General features: G+C 40.5%; 1 protein-coding gene across 2 annotated transcripts; it reads right to left on the bottom strand.

The window, feature by feature from the left end:
* Nucleotides 1-1546: 1546 nt before the first annotated feature.
* Nucleotides 1547-18892, bottom strand: LOC307004915 (uncharacterized protein). Of its 2 annotated transcripts, none has more exons than XM_079624512.1 (3): nucleotides 18823-18892; nucleotides 18026-18259; nucleotides 1547-5385 (listed from the first exon to the last, which is right to left on the bottom strand). In XM_079624512.1, the coding sequence occupies exons 2-3, from the start codon at nucleotides 18198-18200 to the stop codon at nucleotides 3998-4000; spliced, it is 1563 nt and encodes a 520-aa protein (XP_079480638.1). In that variant the 5' UTR covers nucleotides 18201-18259; nucleotides 18823-18892; the 3' UTR covers nucleotides 1547-3997. The 2 variants fall into 2 exon arrangements, with proteins under 2 accessions (XP_079480638.1, XP_079480639.1); XM_079624513.1 differs by having other exon boundaries at nucleotides 18383-18865.
* Between the last annotated feature and the right edge of the window lie 5818 nt (nucleotides 18893-24710).

The following is a 24710-nucleotide window of genomic DNA, read 5'->3' as shown; positions in this document are numbered from 1 at the left end:
GAAGATTGAAGTCCAGAAAGAGGTTAATGCTGGGCTAAAAGTGTGATAGAGAGTAGCCGGGGCTTGTCGACATCGGTCACACGTAGGATCGAGATCCGGGTATATTTTAGACAGTTTAGCTTTCGTCCAGTGTATTCTGTGTAACAGCTTAAACTGTATTAGTGAGTGACGAGCACAAATAGAAGTGGTATGAACTCGACAAAGGGCCTTTGACCATTCTTCATCAGTAAAGACATGATTAAGATCGGATTCCCAATTCTGCTTTATATTAGACATGGGTGAAAATAAATGAAAAAACAGTTTTGTAAATATTGGAAACAGCCCCTTTTAGAGACTTGTATCTCTAAAACTTGATCAATCTCTTGTTTCAGAGGTGCATGAGGAAAGTGAGAGAATTTATTTCTTATGAATTCGCGAGTCTGAAGGTATCTAAAGAAGTGAGTTTTCGGAAGATTAAATTTGTCTGATAGAAATGAAAAAGTTACAAAAGTATTATCGTGGAAGAGATCATTAATATTTACAATGCCCCTTCTAACCCATGATGCGAAGGCTCCTTCTGAAATGGAAGGTAAAAAAGAAAGTTTCTTATATATAGGAGACAGACCCGACATTCTCTGAAAGCCAAAGTGGTTTCTAAATTGTTGCCAAATGTTTAGACTATGCAGAACTAAAGGGTTTGAAGAAAAGTGGGAAAGTTTTATTGGAATAGAAGAACATAACAAAGCATGTAAAGAGACTCTACAAGAATCGCACTCTATTTCAACCCATGCCGGCACCCAGTGACAAAGACCATAATGCAACCGACTCCAATATAAAATGCTACGAATGTTTGTTGCCCAGTAGTAAAATAAGAAATATGGAAGTGCAAATCCACCTAATCTTTTGGGTTGCTGAACGAATAGTTTCTGTATTCTTACTGGGACTCCGTTCCAAATAAAATCTGAAATCATTTGATCTTAAAGAATGCTTTTGGTATAAATACCGGAATATTTTGCAATAAAATAACAATTTGGGTAAAATATGAATTTTTATGGCATTAATTCTACCTACCAGTGAGAGTGGTAGAGTTTTCCACTCTGGATTTAATTGTAAAGCTAGAGGTAAAGCCATTTTAATTAAAAAGAATACTCCATTTAATCCTTCTAAAGTTATTTCAGACCCCAATGGTAGATATGTGATCGTTTCAGGCACTCTTTATGGTAATCAAGTTGCTTTAGCAAGTGTTTATGCCCCTAAGTGGGATAATCCAGACTTTTTTTGTAAAACTTTATTCTAATTTTTCCGGACCTGAATTTTTACCAATTGATTATGGGAGGCGACTTTAATTGTGTCCTGAATACTGTGTTAGATAGGTCATCCCCCAGACCAGCTCCCTTGTCCCAATCCTCTAAAACAATTAACTGCTTTTTGAATGGCACGGTGTAACAGAGTCAGGGGTGTGCCAACTGCCACAAAGAGGCCTCAGAGATGTTCAAACAGTAGCAGCACCACTGCTCTGAATGTACCGGCAGATGGGGGCGTAAAAAAAATGAAGTGACGTGCTGATGAAGTCAAAGTTCAGTGTTTATTAAGAAAAGAAAAGAAGAGAGAAACAAAAATAACAAACTGTTCAAAGCTAACTGCAAACAAAATCTTGGCTATGCCAATAAATTGATCCAAAAACAGCAACCAACTCTACGAGCCTCACGCAAAACTGAGAGGCCCTCTTAAAAAGTATAAGCCCTTCCCACTTGGACTAAACCATCAAGTAGTTAAAGGTAATAAAGAAATTTAAGAAAGACAAAAAAAAAAAAGTATTTAACAGTAACAAAAAGATAAACTGTTAGAATAATAAAAAAATAAATAAACATTGGAAACAAAACAAACTCAATTAATTATTAATGTTTAAGGAAGAAACAAACAGAACACCGATCCCCCCTCAGACATGAGAACAATTAAACGTGCCTTCTATTGGCGGGAAATAGATATTTAAAAATGGTGGCAGTTACTGTGACTGGGTTTCAGCTGTTCGGTATGGGAACATTTTCCAGTACGCAAGTATGACAATTTATATTACGGTAACTGGACTTGTTCGAATTCTTAACACAATACATAAAACAACAGTGAAATTAATAACTCCATAAATGTTAAACTAAAGAAAAAGGACATGGTGAGGTCAGGAACAGCACTTAAACAATACACAATCATTGACACACACATATCACAGAGCCCCACTGTGACATACGGTATAACTGATATATGGCGTCATTTGAAACCCACTTCTAAAACGTTCTTTTTTTCCCTCCAGTTCACCATACTTATTCACGTATCGATTATTTTATCATTGGCAGCAAACGTATTCCTTTAGTAAAGTCTTCCTCTTATGGTAGTATAGTCATCTCTGATCATGCCCCAGTAACTCTCGAGATTTTTGCCCGACACGATGAGCTCGATCAATTTCCAGAGGTCGCTTAAAGGCGGCGTCTCCAAACAGTTCAGTAAAAAATGAGGCCATAAAAAAGCAACCTGACTTTGGTCCTCCGAGCCCTCTAGTATTCCAATAATCCTTAGATTTTCCCTCCGTGACCGGTTCTCCAGGTCGTCCAGCTTGAGTTTGAGGCTGGTGTTTTCTGTTTGCAGCGTGCTGCAGTTTCTCCACCGCCATCAACCGGCCGTCTGAGTCGCTAAATTTGTTAGCGATATGCTGAGCTTGCGATGACAGGGTTGTTTGTAAAAAAAAAAAAAATTAAGACCGTAGTGAATAGATTTGTGAACGGATGGTGGATGAAATTAAGTCCTTCAAAGAAGCTGGCGTGATCTCTTCCTCCACCTGTACTGAAGCGTTAGCATTAGCCATTTGCAGCTTGGTCGCTCCCTTTGTCAGTCAGTATTTCTACAATGTTTCGCCCCGATTTTCCTGGTATTGGCATTGTTCTTAATTAATGTATCATAGAATCAAATATTTGGTAAAAAAATAAAAATAAATAAATAGCACTGCTGAAAAGAAAAATAATAAATGTTCACGGAGCGACTTCCAACCACGTCTATTCACCACGAGACATACCGGAAGTCTAATTTCCTACTTCAGACTCGGGTCTATACCAGCACTATAGGAACTACCAGTGACGTTAGTGTTTGCTTATTGGCCGAACGCACGCAAAACAGCACTTTAAACAGGCTGTGTAAACACACAGATTAATACCTATATATTTACTCCAGAAACTAACTATACAAACATGGAAAACAGTGATAGATGGGCCTCCTTAACCTTTACGCTAAGGAGAAAGTCCAACGCAACTTTGAGGGGACCAGGAGAAACATGATTATGTATTTCTGCTCTGCAACACTGGACATCTACCACACGCCATACGCAACTAACTTTTCATTACTGTCTACTTTCTATGTATAACAGTTCTTTCTAATAACATTTTAGACAGGACTGTTAGACAGGAGAATGTGAGCACTGGCGATCTCAGCGCCGTCAAAATAAAAGTCACAACAACAAGCGTGGCGTACGTCACTTCAGAGTTCCTACTGGCGTTGCGAATTCAATCAGAAAATGTTCCTAAGGGAATCATTAGTTCTCGGGGAACCGCCCTGGTGGCTAGAACTACCCGGTGCGAAAGCTCCTAAAGTTGAATAAATACTCTAACAAATGTATTGCTCATTGTTAGTTCATGTTAGTTAATACATTAATGTTAAAAAATGAGACCTTATTCCAAAATGTTACCGTTCATATTTAAATTTGACAGAATAAGATTGAAAAACTGCTAAATGGATAGAGGTAACTTCTTTTGCTCTGAAAGCTAAACACACAAAATACAGAAGAACCATAAGCTGTCATCAGCTATCAGTGGTTCTTGATGAGCAGTGGCTGTGCAAGTAGTTTGTTGGAACTGTGTGCTTCTGTTAACTAATGCAAGTTAATTTTCACACTATAATAGTGCTTTATACAGGCTGAAAACAGAACTTGAAACAGGCTGCGTGACTATAAGAAATGTTCAGATCTGGCTCACATTCAGCAGCGGCGTGAACGCAGTCTTAGTTTTACACATATACGTATTTTCTGGTGCCATTTTAAATGGCCAAGCCATTTGAAACTCTTCCCGCACAAAGAACAAGAATAGGGTCTCACATTTGCATGACTTTTCAGGTGTATCTGTAAGTGTGATTGCAAAATATAATTATTACGCTGAACACAATTAAATGGCCTTTCACCAGAGTGAATGTGCAAGTGATTATTGCTCCTTTTTCTAAACGTATTACCACCCTCAGAACACTGCCGTTTTTTTGCAGAATGAGTTTGGAAATTATGTTTCAAGTCTCGTTGATATGTGAAGCTCTTTTCGTGCTGAAGATGCATGAAAGGCTTCTCTCCAGTGTGAAGCCTCATGTGAATCTCAAGGCTTTTATTGAATAGAAAACTCTTTCCACACTGTTGGCATTTAAAAGGCATCTCTCTGGAGTGAATAACTTTGTGCCTGTTGAAGTGTTTCATGTCTGGACAACTCATTCCGCATTGAATCTTCACGTGGGAATTAAGGGTTAATCTGAAACTCTTTCCACACTGTTCACATGCGTGTAGCTTCTCTCGAGTGTGAATTCTCATGTGTTTTTTAAGGTTTCCTTTTTGAGTGAAACTCTGTCCACACTGTTGGCAGGTGTAAGGACTCTCTCCAGTGTGAATTCTCATGTGAACTTTAAGGCCTCCTTTTTCAGTGAAACTCTTCCAACACAGTTTGCAAGTGTGAGGCTTTTCTCCAGTGTGAATTCTCATGTGGGAATTAAGAGTTGGTTTATGTGTAAAGCTCTTTCCACACTGAGGGCAGGTGTAAGGCTTCTCTCCAGAGTGAACTCTCATGTGGCTTTCAAAGCTTCCTTTATGAAGGAAACATTTTCCACACAGTTTGCAGTTGAAAGGCTTCTCTCCGGTGTGAATCCTTCTGTGCTTGTTAAGGTTTCCTTTTTGAGCGAAGCTTAATCCACATTGAGGGCATGTGAAAGGCTTCTCTACAGTGTGAACTCTCATATGGACTGTAAGGTTTGCTTTTTCCTTGAAATTTTGTCCACACCGTCGGCATGTGAATGAGCTCTTTTCAGTGTGAACGCTCATGTGGACTTTAAGGTTTCCTTTTTGAGCAAAACTTTTCCCACATTGTTGGCAGGTGAAAGGCTTCTCTCCAGTGTGAATTCTCATGTGAGCTGTAAGGTTTCCACGTTGACTGAAAAACTTTCCACACTGAAAGCAGGTAAAATCAATACAAGGTCCTGTCTTTTCTGCTCTTTTTAGTAAGGAAGTATTTTCAGTCTGAGAGCAACTAAACAATTTGTCTCCAGTTATGAAATCGTCATATTTCTCTTCCATTTCATTCAGAACTTCAATCTCTTCTTTCAATGGCATCAGGTCTAAGGTGAAAGAGACAAATACAAGTTAACCACAGTTTAATGGCTTCAAAGATGTATGCTCCACTATAATACAGAAACTGCACTAACGTTACAGCTCTCTTTAAGTGCTATTAGATCTTTCAACAACACAGACCATGGCATTATCTTGAGTAGCTTGAGAATTATGTTGGCATTTGTGGACAAAAAATTCCATGATTTAAGTCCTATCTAAATGCTACCACTCATCAAACAATGCAAATCTCATCAAACACAAGGATGGTGTGCTACTGGGCTCAGTATTAGGTCCTCTGTTTTTCCACGGCTTGGCTTAGAACAATCTGTGTTTCTCTCACACACATGCAAATGGAAAAGTCTTAAATGCCACATAATTTACAATCGACATGCAAGTGATAATCTTTCGTGATTTTTTCCCCTTTTGAAAATGACTACTTTTGTTTAAAAAAAAAAAAAAAAATCAGCCTTTAAAGACCCTGAGAGTGAAATCGAAGATCAAACTGGTGTGATGTAAATTGAAGCAAAATCAGGCCATAACGAAGTTCGTTTGGAGATAGTTTCGGGAACTTTGTGGAAAAGTTCGCTCTAGCTGGTAAACACCTTCAAACTACCAGTGGCAATTACATAATAGGTAATTGTGCGCTGAAGCTTCGTATTCTTTGATGTGTACATTTTTTCTCCAGTTTCTTTTCTTTTCTTTTCCTCCATTTCATCTGTTTGGTCCATCGAGGTCAGATGTCCATGAGTACACATATTGAGAGCCGTTTTATAATGTAGAATTAAGTTGTAATTCTAATTGAAAACGACACTGTCACTGTTTTCCCCCCCACGTATAATACTATAAAGCTGCTTGCTTTAAAGAAATGTATTGTTTAAAGTGTTATATAAATTAACATGACATTACTGATCTGTCCAATTGCAGAGCTTGTGCAAACATATCTCTTTCTAAACTGCTGTCATTACTGTTGTGTGTTTATCTTGTTATTGAGAGAAAAGCATGCAGCACATCGGGATTTTCACTAGCAGTGTTCCGTTGGTCTTGTATTTCATACTTCCTTTTTACCCATAAGCAAAGAACTTCGCCGTGAGTATATCAGAGCCTTAAGACTTTTTGAATCTCCGGAGGGCGTTTTAGTGAAGACGGTCAAAACGGAGGACTTTACAAACGATGACGCAGAGGCTCACGCTCGGCTCTATGATTGGGTGTCATCAGTCATGGCGTATCCTTCCCTGATTCGTCAGACACCCATCACATGACCCGTCCCCGGGAAGAAAACACACAAAAACAGCCTGGACTACGTAACGTTAGCGACTGCAACATGGATAACGAATTACAAGCTTTACTGACGTTGATGTCTTTGCTAGCAGCTGTTGTGCAAGTCAATTCTGCATTTTGCGAATGAAAGACACACACAAACACATGCGTATCTTCATAATTTTAGTTTTGACTTCTAAAGTTTTTATAATTCGACCCAAATCCAAAATTTCACTTGCACTGCAATATACAGTGCAAGTCCTGCTCAACACCATTTTTTTATCCATGATTAATATTGCATTGCATATAATGTGTGCAAGTCAACTAGTCTAAAATTAAGAAATCCCTTGAAAACAGTATAAAAAAAAAAGGAACATTGTTTGTAGTGTACATGTGATTTATTTTAAATTGGCTACTTAATTTATTATTCCAATATCAAAATATGATACTAAATCCCACAGGGAAAAGGGCTTCTATTTGTGACGTGTTGTCTTTGCATTTGAACATTGCACATTTTAAACAGGACACACATTAGCTGAATACACGTTAGCCAATACAAACATATTCATAGAAAACAGTTGACAATGAATAGACAAAACGATAATAGCGAAACGAATCACTTATTCTAAAATGATTATCAAATATAAGTCTGAATAAGACGAATCCAAGTCAAGTCAAGTCATCTTTATTTATATAGCGCTTTTTACAATACAGATTGTATCAAAGCAGCTTCACAGTGATAACATGAAAATAATACAAAAAAAAACAATTTCATCATCATCCACCTTTAAGGCAGATCTATAATATTGTTGAATATTAAATGTCCCCAACTAAGCAAGCCAGAAGGTAAGGCAACAGCGGCAAGGAACCAAAACTCCATCAGGTGACAGAATGGAGAAAAAAAACCTTGGGAGAACCCAGGCTCAGTCGGGGGCCAGTTCTCCTCTGGCCAATGAGTGAACAGTGTATGAAGTTCAGAATGAATCAGAGTATTTGTCCAGTTCGGTTGGTTGAAGTCGGAGTGGAGAGGAGGAGAGACTGGTTGACACTTCAGGTCAGCGGCGTCGTCGTCGTGTCCTGGCGCTGGTCCTTCATCAGATCTGGATACGGCCTGGTTCCGGTGGACAGCAGTAAACCTCGGGATAGACAGAGAGACTAATATTAGCGTAGACGCCATCCTTATTATGATGTACCAAGTACATCAGGATTTACGGGAAGTGTTCCCGGTCCCGGCTGTTCTAAACTATGCAGCCTAATTATATAAGTCTATAATGTGTTATGTGTATGCTAGGCCGAAGAGATGTGTTTTTAGTCTAGATTTGAACTGACAGAGTGTGTCTGCTTCCCGGACAATGGTAGGAAGACTGTTCCAAAGTTTTGGTGCTAAGTAGGAAAAGGATCTACCGCCAGCAGTCGATTTTGATATTCTAGGTATTATTAACTGGCCGGAATTTTGAGATCGCAGTAGACGTGAAGGACTATAATAAGTTAAGAGCTCGCTCAAGTACTGCGGAGCTAAACCATTTAGTGCTTTGTAAGTGATCAGCAATATTTTAAAATTTATACGATGTTTAATAGGCAGCCAATGCAGTGTTGACAGAACGGGGCTAATATGGTCATACTTCCTGGTTCTAGTAAGAACTCGAGCTGCTGCGTTTTGAACTAGCTGTAGTTTGTTTATTAAGCGTGCAGGGCAGCCACCCAGTAGAGCATTACAATAATCTAGCCTTGAGGTCATAAACGCATGAACTAATTGTTCTGCATTATTCATTGAGAGCATATGACGTAATTTAGATATATTTTTAAGATGGAAGAAAGCGGTTTTACAGATACTAGACACATGACTTTCAAATGAAAGATTGGTATCAAAGAGCACACCCAGGTTCCTAACCGACGACGAAGACTTAACAGAGCAGCCATCAAGTGTTAGACAGTACTCTAGGTTATTACGTGTGGAATTTTTTTGTCCAATAATTAGAATCTCTGTTTTTTCTGAATTTAGTAGTAGGAAATTACTAGTCATCCAATTTTTTATATCAGCTATGCATTCCGTTAATTTTGTGAATTGGTAGGTTTCGTTAGGTTTTGAAGAAATATACAGCTGAGTATCGTCGGCATAACAGTGAAAGCTAATTCCATGTTTCCTAATGATATCTCCTAATGGTAGCATATACAGAGTGAACAGCAGCGGTCCTAGTACTGAGCCTTGTGGTACGCCATACTGAACTTGTGATTGATAAGACATCTCTTCATTTACTGCTACAAACTGATAACGGTCAGATCAGTATGATTTAAACCATGCTAGTGCAATTCCACTAATGCCAACATAATGTTCGAGTCTATTTAAAAGGATGTTGTGGTCAATGGTGTCAAATGCAGCACTAAGATCCAGTAATACTAATAGAGAGATACAACCACGATCGGATGATAAGAGCAAATCATTTGTGACTCTAACGAGAGCTGTCTCGGTACTATGGTACGGTCTAAATCCGGACTGAAAATCCTCGCAGATATCATTTCTTTCAAGAAAGGAACACAGTTGTGAGGATACTGCTTTTTCTAATATCTTTGACAGAAATGGCAGATTAGAGATCGGCCTGTAATTGACTAGTTTTGTAGGATCAAGTTGCTGTTTTTTAACAAGCGGTTTAATCATAGCTAGCTTAAAGGTTTTTGGTACGTATCCTAGAGACAAAGATGAATTAATGATATTAAGAAGAGGATCTATGACATCTGGAAGCATCTCTTTCAGCAGCTTAGTCGGTATAGGGTCTAACATGCACGTTGTGGATTTAGATGATTTGACGAGTTTGCAAAATTCTTCCTCTCCTATAGCAATGAATGAATCAAATTTTCCCTCAGGGAGACTACAATGCACTTCCTGATGCGATACTGTATTAGAAGGTTGCATAGTTATAATTTTGTCCCTGATATTATCGATCTTATAAGTGAAGAAGTTCATAAAGTCATTACTGCTGTGTTTCTTGGAAGCTTCTGGGCTTGAAGCTTTCTTTTTCGTTAGTTTAGCCACTGTTTCAAATAAATACCTAGGATTATGTTTATTTTCTTCTAATAGGGTTGAAAAATAAGCAGATCTAGCAGCTTTTAAAGCCTCTCTGTAAGCAATCGAGCTCTCCTTCCATGAAATCCGAAACACCTCTAGTTTTGTTTTCTTCCAGTTGCGCTCCATTTTTCTGGCTGCTCTCTTAAGGGCCTGAGTGTGCTCGTTGTGCCACGGCGTTGGACTATGTTCTTTAATCTTCTTTAAGCGCAGCGGAGCAACTGTGTCTAAAGTGCTGGAAAAGAGAGAGTTAAAAGTTTCTGTTGCAATATCAAGTTCTTCTAAGCTATCCGGGATGCTGAGATGATGAAACTGATTAGGAAGATTATTGATAAAGCAATCTTTAGTAGCAGAAGTAATCGGTCTAACATATTTATAACACGGAGTCGGCTTTGCAGCCTTGGCTAAATGTAATTTACACGAGACTAGATAGTGATCTGAGATGTCATCACTCTGTTGCAGTATTTCAACGGCATCAACATCTATTCCATGTGATAGTATTAGATCTAGAGTATGATTACGACAATGAGTCGGTCCTGACACGTGTTGTCTAACTCCAATTGAGTTTATAATGTCTTTAAATGCCAATCCCAATGCATCTTTTTCATTATCTATGTGTATATTAAAGTCACCAACAATTAGTACTTTATCTGCAGCCAATACTAATTCTGATAGAAAGTCAGCAAATTCTTTGATAAAGTCTGTATGGTGCCCTGGTGGCCTGTATACAGTAGCCAGCATAATTTTCAAACGTGATTTATCGTTTACACTATATATTTTTACATTAAGCACCAACACTTCAAAAGAATTATATTTACAACTAGATTTCTTAGTGGTTTTGAAAATATTACTATAAATTACAGCAACACCTCCTCCTTTGCGTTTCAGACGAGGTTCATGTTTATAACCGTAATCTTGTGGGGTTGACTCATTTAAAGCAATGTAATCGTTTGGTTTTAGCCAGGTTTCTGTTAAACACAGCACATCTAGGTTATAATCTGTAATCATATCATTAACTATTAGCGCTTTTGAAGTAAGAGATCGAATATTCAGCAACCCAAGCTTTATCATTTGCTCATTTGTATTATATCTATTTTTTATTTGTTGAAGATCAATAAAAATTTTAACCTTAGATGGGTTTGAACATATTTTTGATTTCCAAGTTCGGGGAACAGACACAGTCTCTATATGATGATATCTAGGTGAAAGAGGCTCTATGTGATGGGATTTATCTGACCTTGGTGACGTGAGGCCGCTAGCAGACGGTCGGTTAAGCCAGTCTGTCTGCTTCCTGACCTGAGCCCCAGATTGTCATGTTTTATCTCTAAGACTATGAGCCAAATTACTAGAGAGAAGAGCAGCACCATCCCAGGAGGGATGAATACCATCTCTTTTCAACAGGTCAGGTTTGCCCCAAAAACTTTTCCAATTGTCTATGAATTCTATATTATTTCGTGGACACCACCCAGACAGCCAGCCATTGAGTGAACACAATCTACTAACTATCTCATCACTCCGGCGAACAGGAAGGGGGCCAGAGCAAATTACAGTGCTTGACATCGTACTTGCAAGTTCACACACCTCTTTAATATTAATTTTGGTGATCTCCGACTGGCGGAGTCGAACATCATTAGTGCCGACGTGAATAATAATCTTAGAGAATTTACGTTTAGCATTAGCCAGCACTTTCAAATTTGCTTTGATGTCAGGCGCTCTGGCTCCCGGCAAACATGTGACTATGGTGGCTGGTGTCTCTATTTTCACGTTCCGTGTAATAGAATCGCCAATAACTAGGGCACAATCAGAATAATTCTCAGTGGGTGTTTCACTGAGCGGGGCAAATCGATTTGTTATCGGAACGGAAAAGTGTTTTTTTGATCCGCGACTAGAGCGATCCCTCACTGTCACCCATCTGCCCTGCTGCACGGGCTCTACTTCAGCCGGAACTGACTCGTGTAAAGAGTTCACTAGGCTAGGCGCATCCAAAATAGTATCTAAAGCTCTAGCACTCTTCTTACTATTCTCGATTAAAGTTTGGATGCGTGTCTCTAGTTCTGAAATCTTCTCCGTCAGCCTGACTGTCTCCTTGCATTTATCACATATAAATCCTATATTGCCGACAGAGAAGGCTATGGTAAACATGTGACATGAAGTGCAGGTGACAATAACAGGAGAAGACATTACTCACCGTGTTTGTTGACTGATTCTTACTCACCTGGGCTTTTATGAACTCAAAGGCGCGGGCGCGCGAGAGAAAAATAAATAACTGAGCGCACGGGTGGTGCGTTAAAAGGCTAGCGAGTTAGCGTGTTGTGCTGACAATAACGGAAGCTAGCAATGTCAGGTTAATCTGAGATGTTGAGTAAGCTGTATTTAGTAGTATAAACAACTAGAATTTATAATAAATGATGGTTCAAAACAGAAAGAAATACGAAGCTAATACGAGGCTTAGACGCAGCAAACAAACTCACAGCAGCAGCAATCACAGCGAGGCAGACAGGAGCAATCGATCCTCGAATCCAACATATAATGAGGGCTGTGTTAACGGTAAAGCGCCCGACATTTAACACATTTTAAAAACACGGATGGATAATACAAAATGCTTTCTGACATTTTGACAAAAAAAAAACACAAGCAAGAACCAAATTTAAACTAGCCTGTTAATTTTCATTTTACAATTATCCTCTCTCTCTGTGTGCGCGTCCGTGTTTGTGAGAAAGCTCGCGCAGCACTGATACAACGGTACAAGTAACTAACGCGCTAGTTTTCATACACAATAAATATGTAACATAATTAGGTACTTTAGTTATTAGCACAATAACGCAACACATGCAGGCTACGTTTCTCAACACTGAGAATGAATAAATAAACGCCTGTTTCACCAGATTCCCAGATCACAGCACTTTCATAATCACTAAGCCACAGTGATTTCAAATTTATTTATATTTATTGTTCAGCATTACTTGAGCATTTTATAATTTACATGGCTGAAAAATTCTTTATTGCTGTCGATTTTCAGTCTCTTTTTAATGATAAGCCTCACGCATATGTCAATCATCCCTGCTTGCTATTTGGGGAATGAACCCAGCGCTATGATTGGTCAAACTCCGCTTCTTTTGCTGTTGTTAGATTGGAGAATTGCGCGTGCACAGAGGCGTCACTAGGTTTTTGCATAGTTTAGAGTGACAAATCGTACCAGCGTACTTCAAAATGCGTGCCCGCTACGCAAAATGCGTACAGGTTGGCAGGTCTGCTACCGGTAACTTATAATAATCATTACTAAATAAATGGGCATTTAACCACAACCTAATGCTATATAAACACAGCCACAAAAACCAAGTTAGCTAGCTAACAAACTTCCAACGAAGTGGTCATTGCTGACACAGGCATTAGCAGACTCTGCTCCTCCCAACCGCAGACGTACGTTTAAAATCCACTTTTTACGGCGTTGTTTTGGGAGCTTTTTACATTTCTCACCTTTATGAACGACAATCTTTGGCACTCTATAAAACCCCTTTCCCTTTACTCGGTTAGAACGATTGGAGCAGCCGTAACTACACAAAACATGGGCGTTTTTTCAGACGGCAGATCCTCAGCTCTTTCACTTCCTGCCCGCCATCTGTCTCGCGAAGCAGCAATGTGACGTCACGTGAAACATGAACCCAGCGCAATGATTGGTCGAACTCCGCTTCTTTAGCTATTGTTTGTTTTGAGGACTACGCGTGCATTGAGGCGTCACCAGGTTTTTGCGTAGTTTAGAGTGAAAAATCGTACCAGCGTATTTTGAGGTCAAAATGCGTACCCGCTACGCAAAATGTGTACAGGTTGGCAGGTCTGACAAGTTACTAAAATAGGGTGGTTATATGTCCGGATTTTAAGCCCCCTGTCCGGCGCAGCCTCAAGCCGGACACTCATTTGTCCTCCTTTTTGGAGTTGCGCTGAATTGGCCTAGAAAAAACCCGCTCTAGAATCTTTATCGGGACGCAGCAGCATAGTGTCTAATGCCGTAAGATCTCTGGTCAAACAAATGATTGTCTGATAGCGGTGTTAAAGCTGCCGTACCTGTGTACCTGATTTTCTGTGAACGCGTACTGCGCCCAAACTAAATCTCACTGAAAGCTTATTTTTTTAGATATCAACCTAAAATTTGAAACACAACTTGTTCAGATTTGATTTTTTTGCATTTTTAGAGTCCACCAGGTTTTGAAAATATATATTTTATATAAAATATGAATAATTAAATTTTTAACATTGTACATTTTCATAAACTCAAACTTCGATACATTTTTTTCTGTTTAACTTAATTTAATTCACTTCTACAAAAGTCTGCCAAATGTCTTCTTTAAAACAAGACCATCTTACATCTATATTCCAAAGCATTCTTTAACTACAACCATATAAGTTCGGAATGTGCATATAATACAATCTTTGTTGTATTATATGCTAACAGTGAAAGTAAAAAAAAAATAGGAAAAAGCACTTGTGTTTTTTGCCCCAAGTTTGCAATCCTGTAACTAGATTTCTTTATATTCTTGATATATGAGACTAAGGCTATGTTTACACGGAAACGATCTGAAGAGAAAAGTGGTGTTGCGTTATCACTTTTTATTCTGCATTTAGACGAGCGTTATGGGGGGGAATCTGCGTGCATATGGTGACGCAAAAGTGTGTGAAATTCGATGTAGTGTGCACTCCAGACGGCTAGGTGGCGATGTGAAGCACTGAAAGTGAAAGAGCCGCTGACACAGTTTTTCATGTTTAATACGGTAAAGCTGCTGCTTTAACCCTCGGTGCTCTTCGCGTGTCGCTCAAAAATGACAGAATTTTTTTGTTTTTTTTTGTCAATGAAATTAATGCTATATTTTAGTTTGATAATGTTTTGTTATTTTCCTGTACTGGCGCATGCCTGTGACGTAAACGTGTACTTAGACTTTTGCGTTTTTACCCTTTAGACGGGAACGCGACGGTGGAGGTTTTTTAAGATTTCCACTCTGGAGGGTGGTTTCACTTTTTTGCGTTTTTAAGCCCCAAAATCGCCGTTGCCGTGTAAACGAAAGGCACATCCGATAAAATATTTTTACGTCTTCACCCGCGAGCGCTCTCGTGTAAACAGGGCCTAAATAGCAGACAAATCAAAGGAAAAACTAAACTGTGCGAGCGAGGCTACATTAGTCACATTAGAAAATGAAGTTGTAGGTCGTGTTTGAATAATTACGTATCTTATTTAGCTGAGGTAGGCTAAAAGAAACGCAATACTCGCTTATCCTTGCTCGAAGAATGAGAGACAACACAATGTGCCCAACGGGCGGATGAAATTTAAAAGGCTGATTTTTGCGCTTCAAGGCAGTGACGAGTATAGATGTAGTCCAGTGGTTGTCCAGACACCCTAGGCACAACCTTAAGCAATGACCCTGAACGGTGGTTTAATGCCAACATTGTGACAACTCTGTAACAACCTTCACCACACAACGTAGTTATAGCAACCTTTTGGCCATGTTGTTAAAACGTTGTTAAAAGGTTGGGTACGTTGTGCCAACGTTCTGTGTTTGCTGGGTTTGCACATCGCCTGTAGGCTACAGGGTTCATTTGCAAAACGTAAATGTAAGAAACTTATCCAAGATGATTATGACGATGAGCACTCTTTATTTAGTTATGATTACAAATGCTTTTATTTGAATGTATTTGTATCCGCCGGGATGATAGAATTGACGTCATTACTTGAGGACGTAAAATAACTTGAAACGAACTGTCCGAAAGAACTGGACTTCCCATCACTAAAAGACACTGGCTGCTGGTTCTTTCGATAGTGGGTAGAGCTAATGCTCAAGTGGCAATCCCGTTGGCTAGCGTTAACCAATTACATCAATGTCTTAATTTTCGCAAATCAGTTCAAGGGAATGCAAACAACATTATTAATATTCTAGAGTCCAGTAGCTTATCATACCTTAGTGCAGTGGTTCTCAACTCCTGTCCTGGGGACCCACTGCTCTGCACCTTTTGTGTTGTCCTTATTTAACGCACCTGATTCAGATCATAAGCTTATTAGGAGAGAGCTCCATGAACTGAACCAAGGCCCTGTTTACACAAGAACGCTCGCGGGTGAAAACGTACAAATATGTTATCGGATGTGCCTTTCGTTTAGACGGCGACGCCGGTTTTTGGGGCTTAAAAATGCAAAAAAGTGAAACCACCTTCCAGAGTGGAAATCTTAAAAACGCTCCAACGTCGCGTTCCCGTCTAAAGGGTAAAAACGCAAAAGTCTGCTAAACAGTGAAGGCACCGATCTGCTCTCATCGCGTACGCGTTAACGTCACAGGCATGCGCCAGTACAGGAATATAACAAAACATTATCAAACTAAAATATAGCATTAATTTCATTGAAAAAAAAAAAAAAAAAAGAGCGACACGCGAAGAGCACCGAGGGTTAAAGCAGCAGCTTTACCGTATTACCGGCTCTTTCAGTGCTTCACATCGCCACCTAGCCGCCGAATTTCACACACTTTTGCGTCACCATATGCACACAGATTTCCCCCATAACGCTCGTCTAAACGCAGAATAAAAAGTGATAACGCAACACCACTTTTGCGTTTCCTCTTCAGATTGTTTCCGTGTAAACACAGCCTGCGTCAGATAAGAGAGACAAGTGCAGAGCAGCGGGTCCTGAGGATTGGAGTTGAGAACCACTGCCTTAGTGAATTTTATATTTCTAATAGTAGTAGAATTAGCAGTAGTATTATTGTTAGTTTTTTCTAACAGAAACACTGAATGATAAAAAACGTGTCAAGCATTACTAAGCTCTATTTATTTATTTATTTTAAATTGATTGACGTTTTGTTGAAAGTTTAGTTATGCTTTCAAATCACATAACATATGCATCTTTGTAAAAAGCCGATGTCAGAGGATATCATTTGTGTAAAGGAGAACACGAATCCTGCAAAGCATTGCACTGAAAAACACACACAGAACATATATCATCGTACATGGCTCAAAAAGAATCTCAGCCAATCAAATTCGAGAACCAGAAAGAACCGTTGTTTGTGTGTGTATTTTAGCCTAAATTATCTTTTTGATTTGTGATTAGATTAATCAGCACATGATTTATTTGCTTACATATTTTTCTTGACTATTTCATATTTTAACAACCTTTTTATACTTGTATAATGGCTATTATTGTTCAATAAATTATATTTTTTATATATATATATATATATATATAAAAATAAATAAATAGTGGCCTACCTTGAAAATCAGTCTGTTAGTAGTAGGGATATGCTTGTTACATTGATAAGCCACTAGGTGGCAGCAAGGGACTGTCTTTATGAGTAAGCTAGTAGATCATTTTTCCAGCCATTAATGTACACAATCAGTCTGGCGGGTAAACAATGTTTATAATATATATATATATATATATATATATATATATATAGATAGATAGATAGATAGATAGATAGATAGATAGATAGATAGATAGATAGATGGATAGAAGGTCCCAACTTTTTTTTCGTAGTGTGTTGCAGTCATCAGTTTTGAATGCATATTTTCACAAATAAATTAAGTTCACACGGTAAAACATCAAATAATTTGTTTTCAATATATTACAGGGTGAAATAACTTTTTTATTTTTTTGCATTTTCCATACTGTCCAAACTTTTTTGGAATTGGGGTTGTAATATCAATTAATATCCTATTGAAATTATAAAACAGGTCTAATACAATATTACTGGAGTAAGCGAAGTAATGAAGTAAACAGAATGATTCAAACTCTGTTTTACATCAGACATACACATTTAGATTAAATATGCCACCCATTAATTGAGGTTTAGCACTGAAATTTCATTATCCAGATTTTTTTATATTATCCAAAAATGTTCATATTTTATAGAAATATTGATTTATAAAAGTAGTGAATGCGCTGCTTTTGAACCCTTGCTGTTTTAATGTTTTAACTACAGTGAGGATTGCTTGCCGCATGATAATTCTGCTTTAAATTGTGTTCTACATAGCAGAACTCGCATCTGTGGACTCGCTCTGTGGACGGTCGGTTCATTGACCGGTTTGAAATCTAGCTTCTGTTCATTCAAACACTTCTAGGATAAAATCTACTAAAGTCTTATACATGAGGCCCCTGACGTGAGATTTGATCGTGGCCACCGCCATATTTCTAGCCAGCCATTAAACGGAAGTTGCATTATTTTCATTAAAATGTCAGTGAAATTAATGGTTTTCATTTTGGGTTTAATTTATTCAAAATAATACTACTTATGTATTATTTTCCTGGACATTTCAATAAGGATCAAATGACTGAGTTCAGCTTTGAGAATGAAACCCACCTGTTTGTTCCTCAGTATCTTCATGTTTCACACTGAATACTTCGCTTCTCAGGTCTTCACTCTCCTTATTAATAAATGCAATCTTTGTTTGTTCCTCTTCCTCAGTATCTTCTTGTTTTATGCTGAATGTTTCTTCAATCTTCATGTCTTCCATCTCCTCTTTAATAAACGCCATCTTTATAATAGTGTCTCGTGGATCTCAGTCGCTTCACCAGGAGTTTTTCTGTGTCTGTCCTGTTTAAGAGGAGAATAATTAACAGAAAGAAAAATAAATCCAAAATGTGTACCTCTCAACCAGCTCTAGTTCAGTAGTTCTGATTAACAACAACAACACAAATATATAAAGTTCATATTTACATTTCTTCTTTCCGTTTGGTATTTATTGATTTATATAATATATGTAATAGATTACGTTTTCATGAGAACATTAGTAGTTGGTTTGTTAAAGTTGTCATTACAGATGTTTTGTGTCCTTATTGCATTTACGTTAACGTTAACCGGTACACTGTTTTCGTCCGTGCGAATCACTGAATCATGTTGAGACGCATATCTGATCCAGTAACGTTAGACTCCAGAGTTTAGAAAAGCTGTTTTTCCTTCACTAACGTTACTTGCCAGAGACTGAATACGTGTTTATAATGAAATGATTCATATGAAGAGAAATGAAACACCTTTTCCGTTACTCACAATGCACTTTTTTAACAAAAAAATATAGTTCATTTCACATTGCTTAAAAACTATAAGATTGATCAAACAGTCTGCATCGATTTAAACACTTTAATGTCTAAAACTCAAACCTTTCTTCAACCGAGTAACAACCATAGACAGTATGGTAACAACAGAGGCAGGAGCGCGGCACGTACATGTGACGTCATATTTCCGCACCAAAATAAAAGTCCCCCCTATCAAGCCGCCGGGTGAGAGCAGGAATCAAAGAGAAGGAAGTATCACTCGGGTGAGAATAGGTCATACTGGACTTAACAGTACTATATAAAATTGGAAAACACTCAACTGGGGAATGCATACACTGTAGCCAACAAGAAACAGTTGAGCATGTATTAATCAATTGTAGGAAATATAACAAAGAGAGATGTCACCTTATTCAATCAGTAAAGAAAATTAAACATCATGACTTTACTTTATCAGGTCTATTAAGGGAAACAGTAGTAAATTGTATGATGAAATTATTAAATTTGTGAAAGAAAGTAAATTATATAAAAGAATATAGCGTTTTGTTTATTTATTCTGTTTAATTTCCAGTATGTTTTTTTGTTTTGCTTGGTTTTTATGTCTAATTATATTTTGTATAAAAGCAAATAACCTGATCCATATTCCATTCCAGTTGGTGGCGGTAATGCACCAATAAGCTAGGTTGCTAACCGCCAATAAACACCAAAGAAGAAGAAGAAGCCGCCGCCGGGTGATGTATCTCCGGCTTGGTCAAGACCGTGGCCAGGTAAGGTAAACTGGTTTGCTGCATCCCAATTCAGAAGTTGCATCCTTAATTGCTAGAGTACACTTTAAAATGTACATAAGTATTGGGTGTACTTGAGTAATGTAATGATAAAATACAAAATACACATAAAGCTGTTCAAATGTTCACTTATAGGCTACCTTACGAAGATGCGATTTTTATGGAGTTTATTCTCTTGATCTTGGTGATCTTATTTAGGCATGTTTCCAGCGTGTTTTGTTTTAACGCAGTTGAAGCATAAAACCCAAAACAATAAATAAACAAACTGAAATATACCTCTTTTTTGTAACAATCCTGCAACGGTACTCCCGCTCGCCTTCGGGTGCAGCCTTTCATATGGGGCGCATCTGTAGTTAGCAACAATTCCTTAATATTGTGACAATAAATTGTGCTTGTTTCATTTTCAAAATAACCTGTGGTTGACTGTAAGCAAGTACATTTAAGTATTCACGTACAAATGTGAAGTCATGAGGGTTTTTTCTCTCACACAGGACAGCAACACCATAGACATACATAATAAAGGCTAGATGTCTTACGGCGGAGTCTCGAACGGCATCACCCGGTGGCCATCTTGTCACAGGGAAGCTTTCTGTAAGGTGTGATCTTCACAAACACAAATACTCTTATCTCCCTGAAATCTTGACAGATTTACAAACGGTTTGGTTTCTTACAAACATTATTAATGTGGCTATAATTCTAGATGCTTGAACATGTTGAAATATATAATATTATAATTATTCATAAGTACGCTGTGTCATAACTACATCTCTGACGTTTATAACAAACCAACCCGTTTGAAAATCGGTAGAAAATTGAGCAAGTTATGGTTATTCAAAAAGTACTTGCACCATTAAAACAATGTTACAAGTGAGGAAGCCCCCTGTGGCAAGATGGCTGCCATGTGCGGACGTCGACCTCCATTGGCCAGTGGCGCGGACGAGACATATAGCCTTTATTATATGATATCTATGAGCAACACTACAAAAACATGGTATTTTACAATATGATGCATTGTTGTATAGTAAAGTACTCGACAGAAAAGCACTTTAAATAGAACAACCTTCAACATATTCCAAATTAAAATGCAACATACACATAGCGCAATATAATAATATTAATTGTAGTATTAATGCAACAACATCATATCTAAAAATGACAAGGAGGGTTTTTAATGCAGATAACTTTACTTTTCCTCTTGATATCTTAAGTACATGCAGTCCAAGTATGCAATAGGCCTATAACACTTGTACATAAGTAAGGTTTTAAATATAACTAGTAATATTTCCCCAATGTTGCCATTAATACTTACTAAAAGTAGTTTACTAAAGTGTCACGATATATCTTCCAACATTTACTTTGGCATAACTCTAATCCATTTCTCTTTTGTGTGGTTCCCTAAATCAGACCAGACCCCTGTACTGCAGGATAAACCTGAGCGTGCCAGTGCTGGACAGGTTTTTTAATGACTGTGACACACTGTCATGAACTGCTCCGAGACACGAAGGTGGAGAATCCAAACGCAGCTTTATTTAAGGGGAAATCCAAAGAACAGGCAGGGTCAAACACAGGAAGGCAGTCCGTACAAACAAACAAACAAAACAGGCAGGGACCAGAGGCAAGAGAGTAATCCAGGGACCAGAGGCAAGAGAGTAATCCAGGGACCAGAGGCAAGAGAGTAATCCAGGGAACAGGGCAAGATATCCAAAAACCAAAAGACAAGAAAACCAGGAGAATGCTCAGAAATGCAGTGTGACACTAAAACAAGACTTCGCGGTGAGTGAATGAATGAACAAGGTATAAATAGACAGACTAACAGGATGAGACACAGGTGAAATGCAATCAGTGAATGAGGTACAGGTGAATGTGATCAGTGACAAGTGGTGATGAGTCCTGGCAGAGAATGATGGGAGATGTAGTCTGTGAGTGAATGATAATAGTCTTGATGTGGAGTGCCCTCAGGTGGCTCTCAAGGGCACTCCAGCTGGTGACCGTTACATAGCCCCCCCTTTAAGGAGCGGATTCCAGACGCTCCAAAAACTGTCCAGGAGGGAGGTGGAGCGGAGGCGGACCCGGGGGCGGGATGGAGGGCCAGGCCCGTGGAGCGGAAGAGGGCCTGGAGCAGGCTGTGCAGGCGACCAGGGCGGAGCAGGCTGTGCAGGCGACCAGGGCGGAGCAGGCTGTGCAGGCGACCAGGGCGGAGCAGGCTGTGCAGGCGACCAGGGCGGAGCAGGCTGTGCAGGCGACCAGTGCGGAGCAGGCTGTGCAGGCGACCAGTGCGGAGCAGGCTGTGCAGGCGACCAGGGCGGCCACGGCGTTGAAGACCCCTCGGGCGGCCACGGCGTTGAAGACCCCTCGGGCGGCCACGGCGGTGAAGACCCCTCGGGCGGCCACGGCGGTGAAGACCCCTCGGGCGGCCACGGCGGTGAAGACCCCTCGGGCGGCCACGGCGGTGAAGACCCCTCGGGCGGCCACGGCGGTGAAGACCCCTCGGGCGGCCACGGCGGTGAAGACCCCTCGGGCGGCCACGGCGGTGAAGACCCCTCGGGCGGCCACGGCGGTGAAGACCCCTCGGGCGGCCACGGCGGTGAAGACCCCTCGGGCGGCCACGGCGGTGAAGACCCCTCGGGCGGCCACGGCGGTGAAGACCCCTCGGGCGGCCACGGCGGTGAAGACCCCTCGGGCGGCCACGGCGGTGAAGACCCCTCGGGCGGCCACGGCGGTGAAGACCCCTCGGGCGGCCACGGCGGTGACGACCCCTCGGGCGGCCGGGGCGGAGACGACCCCTCGGGAGACCACGGAACAGGGACAGGCACCGGCTCAGGAACGGGCTCTGGGGATGCGGTGGCCATCTTGTCCGAAGACACAGGCGTGGAGTCGACCATCTTGTCCGAAGACACAGGCGTGGAGTCGGCCATCTTGTCCGAAGACACAGGCGTGGAGTCGGCCATCTTGTCCGAAGACACAGGCGTGGAGTCGGCCATCTTGTCCGAAGACACAGGCGTGGAGTCGGCCATCTTGTCCGAAGACACAGGCTCAGAAAGAGGAAGAGATTCAGGTTCAGGCTCAAGCACAGATTCAGTCTCGGCGGGACGAGACTCTGGATCGGCTTCTGGCTCTGGCTCGGCAGGACTGACGTGAAGCTCTGGCTCTGGCTCGGCAGGACTGACGTGGACAGTCTCTGGTTCGGCAGACGTGACGTGGACAGTCTCTGGATCTGCAGACGTGACGTGGACAGTCTCTGGATCGGCAGACGTGACGTGGACAGTCTCTGGATCGGCAGACGTGACGTGGACAGTCTCTGGATCGGCAGACGTGACGTGGACAGTCTCTGGATCGGCAGACGTGACGTGGACAGTCTCTGGATCGGCAGACGTGACGTGGACAGTCTCTGGATAGGCAGACGTGACGTGGACAGTCTCTGGATCGGCAGACGTGACGTGGACAGTCTCTGGATCGGCAGACGTGACGTGGACAGTCTCTGGATCGGCAGACGTGACGTGGACAGTCTCTGGATCGGCAGACGTGACGTGGACAGTCTCTGGATCGGCGGTCGCGGCAAGACCAGACCCTGGGATGGTGGTCTCGGCGGAACGAGACTCTGTTCGGACGGCCCTCTTGGCCGTACGTACTGACATCAGCGGTGGATCCGTCATGTTAGAAAAAAGTCCTGGACTCCCATTGACCGATCTGGTGGCAGGCTTTATGGTTGGCGTGATGTGAAGATTCTCAGGCTGGGCAGACGTGACGTGAAGATCAGACTGAGGGGATACTGCAGGTTCACGGAGCTCCTTCTCCTCCTTGCCCACAGTAAACGATGAACCGCTCAACAACAGGGCCAGGTCTATATATTGATCTAATGTCCCGTGAGGATCATGGTCGGGCATCAATGACCGGAGCGGTTCAGATAATCCTCCGCGGAAAAAGATCATTAAGCACTCGGTGCTCATAGGCGTGAGATGTGCCAGTTCAATAAAATCTGCGACGAGACACGAAGGTGGAGAATCCAAACGCAGCTTTATTTAAGGGGAAATCCAAAGAACAGGCAGGGTCAAACACAGGAAGGCAGTCCGTACAAACAAACAAACAAAACAGGCAGGGACCAGAGGCAAGAGAGTAATCCAGGGACCAGAGGCAAGAGAGTAATCCAGGGACCAGAGGCAAGAGAGTAATCCAGGGAACAGGGCAAGATATCCAAAAACCAAAAGACAAGAAAACCAGGAGAATGCTCAGAAATGCAGTGTGACACTAAAACAAGACTTCGCAGTGAGTGAATGAATGAACAAGGTATAAATAGACAGACTAACAGGATGAGACACAGGTGAAATGCAATCAGTGAATGAGGTACAGGTGAATGTGATCAGTGACAAGTGGTGATGAGTCCTGGCAGAGAATGATGGGAGATGTAGTCTGTGAGTGAATGATAATAGTCTTGATGTGGAGTGCCCTCAGGTGGCTCTCAAGGGCACTCCAGCTGGTGACCGTTACACACACGGCCTGATTTTCGGCTGAGCTGGAGGCCCTGGCAGCGCTGCTGGACCTGTTGAGAAGTGAACGGCAACAATAGAGACCTTGGTATTTCTTTTCTGGCTGGTGTGTGGTAGTTAAATAGTTTTAAAACTTATTTATCTATATCATTTATTTTAATTTTCAAATGTTATTACAATTTTTTTATTGAAGTTTGTTTCAAATTGCACCTGTCATAAAAATAAATAAAAAAGCAATGTCCAGAACTATTCCTATATTATTTCATATCCCAACACATGAAGTTATTAAACAATAAACAATGCACAGAAATGGAGCAAAAATAATGTTTATTATCTAATTAAATAAACTGTACACAACTTAGCTTTCTCATTTAATTTTAAATAACATACCTCATTTAATTTAACTTAGATTACAAAAATAAACTGTACAGAACTTAGTTTCCTCTTCTAAAAAAACAAAGCAAAAAAAAAAAAAACCTACTTCTCCACCATTCACTCAAGAAGAGCAAAAAGCATGTCCATCCTCTCCCTGCTCTCTCGAGCTCTCCTCTGCCTCCCTTTGCAGTGCCATGTCCTCTCTTATTAAATTGAACATCTCCTCATAATCCCGCTTTCTCCGTGGTGCTGCGGGTGGCACAAGTGAAACAGACTAGTGCAAATAGGTTGTTGTCTTACCTCCAAGCCACTCTGGCGGAGTTTTTCGCCCGGGTAAATAAATGGTAATTTT

Source organism: Phoxinus phoxinus, assembly GCF_949152265.1.
Source record: "Phoxinus phoxinus genome assembly, chromosome: 9".
NCBI classification, from domain to species: Eukaryota; Metazoa; Chordata; class Actinopteri; order Cypriniformes; family Leuciscidae; genus Phoxinus; species Phoxinus phoxinus.
This window is presented reverse-complemented; position numbering and strand designations above follow the sequence as displayed.